At 28.9% G+C, this 9087-nt stretch overlaps 1 protein-coding gene across 1 annotated transcript; it reads right to left on the bottom strand.

Annotated features, from left to right (window-relative positions):
- Positions 1-243: 243 nt before the first annotated feature.
- Positions 244-8514, bottom strand: LOC123292024 (cytochrome P450 4C1-like). Its single transcript, XM_044872527.1, has 8 exons — positions 8508-8514; positions 6754-6948; positions 6083-6149; positions 5108-5234; positions 4108-4293; positions 3469-3709; positions 2040-2219; positions 244-419 (listed from the first exon to the last, which is right to left on the bottom strand). The coding sequence occupies exons 1-8, from the start codon at positions 8512-8514 to the stop codon at positions 244-246; spliced, it is 1179 nt and encodes a 392-aa protein (XP_044728462.1).
- Between the last annotated feature and the right edge of the window lie 573 nt (positions 8515-9087).

The following is a 9087-nucleotide window of genomic DNA, read 5'->3' as shown; positions in this document are numbered from 1 at the left end:
GATGACATAAGCTTCTATTTTACCTTTTTTTCAAAAATCGGAATAGAATCTAAAATGATGATTTTTGACCGCTTCATAAAATTATCATACAGTTAAAAGAAATAAACAAATTACAAGAACCAATGTCAAAGTTTATCTCATCTATCAAAGTAATTTAAAAGTTTATTTTCAAATATGATATGATCATATCATTATTTATCATAATAATTTGGTATTGTTTTTATGTTCTGATATAAATATTTATTAAATTTCATGTTTTACATTTCTAGGTGTAATTCGAACTTGATGTCCACCAACTAATTTTAATGATAGCTCAAATTGAAATTTTAATTCATTCATTTTTAGATGTGTATGGAATTCAAATCGAGTTAACAATATAGATAACAATGTCTTCATAAACAACATGGCATATTTATCACCTGCAAAAGTAAATAATTATTTTGATAAATTTTACATAAAATTTGTCTCGAAAATTATAAAACATCCTTTAATCATTTAATATCTCAAAAATTACATCGAACTTTGAAAAACTGTTTTATTAAAGCCTAGAATTTTCTGTATCTGTATAATAAGTGCGACCTATTCGATTTAAAGATGACCTATCTCCATTGGGTAACATATGAACACTCGCGAAAAACTTCTGTAAAAGTCAAAATGTCAACGGTAAAAGTAAAAAATCTACCTCTTCGAAATTCCCGGTATAAGAATGCGGTCAAAAATTTGTTTTTGTTAATTTAAATAACCAAATTATTGAAAAAAATAAATTTGGAAAATTTCTCCTTTTTAAATGTGAGCAGGGTGAGCCTGGTATAAAAGCCAGATGTTTGAAAGATTTCGTCAAATGGTAGATAACATTAAAATAATGACAATTTCTTAATACACTTACAGTCGGGTAAGCGGTTTTTTTTTTATAAACAGGATGTTAAAATTTTGAAAGAACAAGGATATTTTTATGAAAATTATCACATTTCATCAGAAAAATTGAAAATTTGACAATATAAGGTAAGGATCCTTCATGATACAAGGCGTATAGGGATACATTACGAACTTGAGCGGTCGCGATATGAGTGTGTTACAACCCCCTCTACCCTGAAAAATCTCCCACATAATTATGAACAAACAAGATAATCCTGTAAATGCATCCTAACATGAAATGCATTTCCATTGACTGGTCAAATATCTGTGCATATTTTGTGCTCGGTACGTTCGTTGACTTTGTCTTTGAGTCGAGTACTTCTAACAGAAAACCTAATGTTACGAAAGAGATTTTGATTGAAAGAAGGGGAAATGCTGGAGAAGACTTCAAAAACATTTTCAAAACCGTGAGTGAAATCTGCGATGAATACGACATGTAATTGCAGAAGGCAAGGCTCGCTTCAAATCAGACTCAACGTTCGAATGTACATACTGATTGAGTTGAAGATCATTTCCTGATCACAATCTGCAAACGAGAGAAATTATCTCTGAATAATCTGCAATATTGACAAAGTTTATAAATACCTTCTAAAATCTAATGCAAAAATACCACCTTAATCTATATTCATGAATTTTCGCGGTTTTGACGTTTTTTGTGTTCATAATTTCCTCGACTATTATGGTAAATGTATATAGTAGTAATTATATAGCGGTATAATTTGAAGGTCAACTGGCAGAAACATTACTTCACTTCACCTTAAAATAGATGGGAAATATTATACTAATTTGAATTATCGGGTTTCGAGAAAAAAATAGTGCCGCTGACTTTACTGCAAATACGATAACTTCATGCAATACACCATGTTGGAAGCTGTATCTAGCAAAGGACGCTTTCCCTACTTTAAGTATATTGAGAATTTGTCATTATTTTAACGTTATGGATGGAGTTCTGTTGTTATAACATGGACCATTCTGTATATCCCGAATAAAAAATACGATTATCTGGTAAGCAGTGAAGCAGTAAATTATACACATCGACATTTCTTTATCATGCTATAGTATTCAAAAATAGAATACGCCACTTTCTACATTAGTTGTACAAACTACTGTGTTTACTCTCTTACCAATACAATTCCTAGGACCATTACTAAATGGTATATAAGCATACGGATGTCGTGTTTTTATATTTTGCGGTGTAAATCGCTCTGGATCAAATTTTAATGGATTCTCCCATATCTTTTCATCACGATGTAAACAAATTATCGGAATAACACAAGTACAACCTTTTGGAATTATATAATCACCTGAGGAATTAAAAACATCACTTAAAAAAAATTATATACAAGGTTGTTAGCATTTTAATAATACGTCTAACATTTTCTTTACATTATTAATTCATAAATTACACGTGTGTTCAACTCCTTATATTTTAATTGATGATTAAAACCTTGATCAACTTATTAACTTTTCCCTACTCGCGTGGAAAAATTTAAGTACAGACTTAGTACTCGGTTAAAAATGGATGCATTAATCAGAATGCTTGATGGATTTAATAAATCGTTCTTCGGAGTCCGCGTGACTGTCATTTATATAATAGAGCTAACATAACTTTGACTTTTTTGTTATTCTTACTAGTCGCCTAGTTTATACTATAAAAATAAAAATGGCAAGGCAATGGCAGGAAAGGAACACTCCAAAAACACTACAATATCCATTAAGCGTTATAATTATAAGCAAAATTGATATCTAAAGCATTTCAGTTAGTTGAAAATTTAAACAAAAATTTTATCCTTGACAATTTTGGCAATCAAACGATATAGAAAGATGATAACGATTTATACATAATCCGGATGTTTTAAAGTTTCACGGTAGTAATATACGTGAGTGTTCTCTATCCCAAAATAAGCAAAAAAATTTATATAAATATATGCACAAAAATGATTTATTACGTGGTTACAGAAGTTTAAAAATTTTTTAAGTAAGATATCAATCAAGTTAACGAAACTCAATCCAGTTCGAAATCAAATATCCATAGTTTAAGAAGCTTAAAAACAATTATTGAATTCTGTTAGCGGTTTGGCAGGTGATAAAAATTTGTTTAATGAACACTACTTGAGTAAATTATCAGTTTTACTACTATTCCATGTAATTGCATTCTGTGAATGCTTAAAATTCTATAATCATGAAGCCACTATAAATATTTTCACTTTTACAGCACAAACAAGTACCTTTTTATCACCTATGGGGGAGAGATCAAAGAAATGGTGCGGCTCTTCTAAGATATCTAAAAATTTTTGAAATCCTCCGTAACATCTATAAAGAATCATCCTGATGCTAAACTTAGGGTCGAGGAAGTATGGATTCATCGTGATTCCCCTTTCTTTTTTTAATCAATTTTATCTTACAAAGTTTTATAATCCAGTTACTGGAAATTTGAATGCTGTTTACTCGCGTTAATTTTGTGCAGAATTGAAAAATAAAATAAATAATTAAAATAATCAAAAACCCGACTTGATCGAAGCCACTTGACAGTCGGGTAAAAATAAAAAATACCTATTTTAATGTCGGTAGTTGGTTGCCTTAATATTAATGGTACAGTTGTATATAATCGCAATGTCTCTTTTATAACCATTTCCATGTATGTTAATTTGGGTAAATCATACAATTCAATCATGCGACTCGAATCTTTACCAAGAATTATTTGCAATTCATCATAGACTTTTTGTTGAATATCTTTATGCGCGGCTAAATTTAATAGAACAAAGCTTAAAGCATTTGCTGTTGTTTCATAGCCCTGCAATTAGACAAACAAATATATTACCGTCTAGAGATGTCAGAACATGTTGATTACAAAATAAAAAAGTGTGGCTGGTCTTATTTTTGGCTTTTCATTACTGACGAAGGGAAAGTGTCAAGTAAAAGAGAAAACGATTTGGAATTGTATTTGTCTTGATTTATATTAGTACTGGTACCTATAATATTAAATATCGTGAAATCACACCGCGGCAATAGACATTATACGAACATTTGGGGCCAAATAAGTGCCGCTATATCTCACAGGAAATAGGAAAATGTCGAAGTTAATGCAACAAAGTGAGATAGTTTTGATAAAAAAATTAAATATATTATTTTATTTGAACGATTTTTCAAGATATAATTTATTTTCAAAATGAAATATTTTCGAGTACTTACAGCAATTATTATTAAATTAATTTCATCTCGAAGATGTTCATCAGTAAACTTAGTACTATTTTCTGTAATATCTATCAAATAATCTAATAATGGCTTTTGAAAAGTATTTTTTACAGTATTATTATTTTCGTTCAAACTATCATTAATTCTAAAATTCTTTTGTTTATTTCTTTTTTCGGAAATTATCTGTAAACAAAAATTTTTTAACATTTTTTAATATCTAAATAAAATTAATAACTGCTTAAAGGTAATATTAAAAGAGGGGTATTAAATGAGAAATTGTTATTTGATAGAAAAAATTATTCTCGCGGAAAATTGATTAATTTAAATTTAAAAAAACTAAAATATCTATTTCTTCACTCGGTGATGTATTACATTTGTATCGGATATAGGAAAAATTCAAGCATTATTGTTTAGTACTCCCTTAATCATTTTTCTTCATATATTATTTTACCATAATTTAGGGTAAGGCTGAGTAGTATTTTAAAAAGGCTAAAAAAAGAAATCACACAAGTTTTTCTGAATTATCTTTTAACCACCTTAAGCTACATAGAAAAAGATTTCAAAACGTTAATTATTGAAAAAAATATACTTACTCTTTGAAAGCTTGTTTTTATCAAAACAATTTTAAAGCACTAGCGGATTCGTAAGTAGCGGATTACTTAATACAATGTAATAATTTACTTAATACAATGTAATAATTTACTTAATACAATGTAATTAAAAATAAACCTTGCAACATAAGTTAATTTTTGTATTATTTTTATGAAGTTTAAGGTGGTAAAAATATAATTTTTTTAAAATTTTGGGAGCATCGTTTTCAGGTCTTTTTCCTGATCATTTTGGAACTCTTCTTTTCGTCCAAAAAGGGGTATAAAAGGTACGAGAACGATCATACATTAATGAGTAAAAGTGAAATCTAGTGCTAAAGTACACTTAATTTTCTAGTATTCTATCGCATTACCAAGTAAACAGGCATAATAATTAGTGTTATACAAACTTTACTAGTCAATCCATTAATAATTTTCCTATTTTCCCTCATTTTCTTAGAATCTTCTGTTAAATTATAAATAATATCGGGATGTTTCCAAGGGCGAAAACCTCTGTCGAATGCCAAATGAAATCCACTATAAATATTATAAAAAATAATTATTAATATAACTTCCTTTTTGTTATATCTAATGTCTAAGATTTTCACGTTTCAAAATGTTTCAAGAAAAAGTTATTGTGGCCAAGAAAATCAAGCGAGTATATTTGCGTAACCTTGGAATGACTGTGGTAGGCCTTATGAAGGTCAACGTCAAAATTTCAAATTAAGATTTCCATTTGTTATTATTGATATACGTGTAAAAATGATTTTTGGTAAACCACTAGTTTAGGCCAAATCGTTTTTTTATTAAATCCAAAGTCACTATTAAGTTTTCCTTTATGATTTTCCAGTCAAACTTGAATGTTTCCGTCGAGGTTAAGGAAAACCTTAAAAAAATTTTTTTTAATCTTTTACCTAACACAATATTCACATGAACAATATTCATTTTAAATTTTTCAATTTACCTTCAATGGACCTACCTTGACCATTTCAAGCTCACACAAATTCACTCACATATACTTTCAATTAAAATATTTTTCATAATAATGATTCTTTGGAAAGTTTTTGGACTGTCTCATTACTTTTGTGACATAAGATAAATATTCAAAATTTAGGTAAACATACAACAAACTTCTCTTCAAATACACAGTTCAAATTTAAAAAAAAAATTTTTTTCTTCTTCTTTAGTCCATTTCGATTAACGATTATGTTTCCTGTTTTTTTTTTTCTGGTAAAGAATGTAATATTGAAATGAATCGAAAGTCAACCCAAATACAAAGAAAAATTTAGGAGTTCTGTGGATTCTAGGACGTAAGCTCGATTATTCATGGTATTAAAACTGTTAAAAAAATTTTTCACTACGTTATATAAAAAAGTACATTTTACCTTTGAATTGCGTGAAAATATGATATTCCATCATTATGAATATCAATATCTACGCCCATTGTGGAACCTTAAAATCAAATTAGTCATATTTTTAGTCATTGTAACTTTAACTATTTTCAAATATTATTACCACAAATAGCATCCATTGTAATTTTCGATATGTAGTCAAAAATATCAAATGATTTTTTACTATTTAGTTCTGAATTCAACATTTCAACTAATTTTATATCTTTCTCTAGAAATACTTTGAAGTAAGATTTCAAAATAGTTGAACTAAATCCGCGCATTATTAAACCACGGTTATATTTCCATTTAGACACTAAAAGATGTAAAATTTTACATACACAGTTTGTCAAATTTTAGATGAAACGCGACAGACACTCTTATTTAAATTTTGCACAGTCATACAGAGTATGGGTCACATTTTTCAATATGGGTACTTAAGGTCAAAGAAAAAAATTACTGGAAAAAGTTGCTTAGAAAATTTTTTTATCCATATACCCATATACTGATTTTCAAGACAAAATTCACATTTTCTTAAAATATCACTCACATTTTCTTAAAATGTGAATTTGCTTGTTCCAAGTAATTTTTTCTATGAAGTTTGGTAATACAAAATTCTGCCGGAGCATATCTTGAAACTTATTGTTTTCACACCTAGCATAGCTTACCCTTTGATGTTAAAATAGAATCTCCAGCCATATCTGAGGCAAATTTCTTCACAAACCACGATTTTTCTAAGCTTTGAACCAAAACCTTTTGTATGATTTCTGGTTCAATAACTACTATAAGTGGTATTGGTCCTAACCATACTCTAAACATTGGATAATATTTAGGAATTTTTTCCATTAACAGATGCGCAATATCTGTAAAAAAAATTTTTATTTACTGTACTCTTCAATTAATCTTAGAGAAATCTCCACAACCTTATAATAATTTTTCTCCAGTAATTCCTGATAATATTTCCAATATAATACTTGCTTACATAGTTTTAGAGATACGTAAAAATATGAAACAATCGGTTTTCTATACTAGAACGAGGACTTAAACGATTTAAATTTCTCCAAAGTCGAAAAAATTTGCATCGAATAATGAACTTGTAACAACCTTTTTTATTTCTTTTTGGTCTTATACAAGATCAATGAGGTTCATGCTTACCATATCGCATATTACTTTGGTTTTGCTTATAACAGACTAAGATCCAAGAGCGATTGGACACAAACTATTTTTAAATATATGAAAGCTTTCGTTCTGAGTAGTCTTTCATGGACTGAGAACTCTTGCGCACTCACAGAGTTGAATCTGTGGCAAACGTACAGGTACCAGTTGAGAAAGGTGAGTAAAAATAAGAGTCACTTTACTTTACTAATTTATTTGACTGTTTTTTATTATTTATTATTTAGTAAAATATCAGTACATCACTCACATTTTAAAACGCAGAGAACTATTACAAAATTATATTTCATCAACCAGGCCAATTGTAAAGACCAAACATCACCCCAGACGTAAAGAATAGTGAGCTGTTAGTATGGGCTTTAATTGTTTTCTTTTTCTCAATATTTCGTCTTGTGGTGACTATATATTGATTGACGTAAGCATTAAAATCGGTCCACGCATTTGATCTCTGGTTAGTCACATTGGGACGCACATACATACATGTAGACTGTATGCACACACAGTTGGATAAAAAAACGTTAAAAACCCTATAAAAGTACACATTTCACAAATACAAGATAATACTACCAGATAATTTCAATAAAACCCGAATTTCTGAATATTCTACACCCAGATTTAAACTAAAGTGAGATCTTTAAATAATACAAAAACGGCAATTTTTGAACAAAATCTATGGGCTAGCATTTTTTGATTTCTTTTCCGAAGTCAATGGTCAATCGCTCCGTAGTCTTTTTTCCGAAGTCATTTATTCAAAAAAGAAAATATATATCTAGTATTATTTTTCTAAATTTCTCATATGAGGAGGTTCACCCTTGTTTAATTAAGAGTCTTCAACCGTTTAGAAGCCGAGCTTGTTAAGGAGTCTTAACTTGCTATGACTACTGGCTGGGAGGTTACGGGTTCGAATCAAGGCAAAAAAAAAAAAATTAAAGGGGCAGTAAATTGATCACACTATTGTCGTTTGGATAAGAACAAAGTAACCGACCCCACCCACATCATAAAATTAACTTTATATTCGGATGTAGTTTAAGAAATGAATAAAGATTAAAAAATAATGATGTGCGTGGCCTCTGTTATAGACGTGATCTGAGAAACAGATGTTAAACCCTATTATATTATATTAACAGCCTTTAGAGAAATGTTATTTACACTGTATTTAAAAAGGTATATGCCAAGTGTCGAGAAATTTCCAACATAAGGCTTTTTTTAGACATATTTATTATTGCATTATTATAAAATTTGTTCTTACCTTCCATTGTTCCAAATACTAAGTTTGCATTACCAATAATTGGATATAGGGGTGGTCCATGCAACTTTGATAAATAATAATAAATACGCAAGTAATTACTAAAGTAGAAAAGAGAAATAATTATTACTAAAGTTAATAACAATATCAAAGAATAGTAGTCTTCAAAATATTTTATTATGACTGACTTTGTTAAATACATATTGGATGTGTACATTATTCGTTATTCGTAGCCACCTCACTTAATAGAATGCAACATTTCGTGTACAGATATTTATTTAGACAGTAATTAATTTACAAATATTTCGCACAATCTTTAATTTCGATTAAGCAATATCAAACAGGCATGAACCCGGTCAGGGCTCTGTAAATATATCAACTTTATCCAAAATTATTGAAAAATTTGTCTTAAAAATGATTTCAAAGAATCTGAAATTGTTGCAATTGTTCGTAGATGCATATTACTTAAAGTCGAAACAAATAAATGATAACCACTTTCGTTAGTAACAATAATCGTAATTAATCGTAAAGTTTCATGGTTATGAATAAATTAAGTTGCATACCAGAAAACATAGGAAATAAG

Source organism: Chrysoperla carnea, chromosome 1 (assembly GCF_905475395.1).
Source record: "Chrysoperla carnea chromosome 1, inChrCarn1.1, whole genome shotgun sequence".
In the NCBI taxonomy this organism is placed as follows: domain Eukaryota; kingdom Metazoa; phylum Arthropoda; class Insecta; order Neuroptera; family Chrysopidae; genus Chrysoperla; species Chrysoperla carnea.
The sequence above is the reverse complement of the archived record's forward strand: the minus strand, read 5'-3'. Positions and strand labels throughout refer to the sequence as shown.

What these genes read in the sequence shown, in the direction of transcription:
- LOC123292024 (XM_044872527.1), bottom strand. An exon ending in TATTTTCACGCAATTCAAAG is followed by an intron (nt 5,235 to 6,082) that starts GTAAAATGTACT and finishes TAATATTTATAG; the next exon opens with TGGATTTCATTTGGCATTCG. An exon ending in TGGTCCTAGGAATTGTATTG is followed by an intron (nt 420 to 2,039) that starts GTAAGAGAGTAA and finishes TTACTTTTGCAG; the next exon opens with GTGATAAATATGCCATGTTG.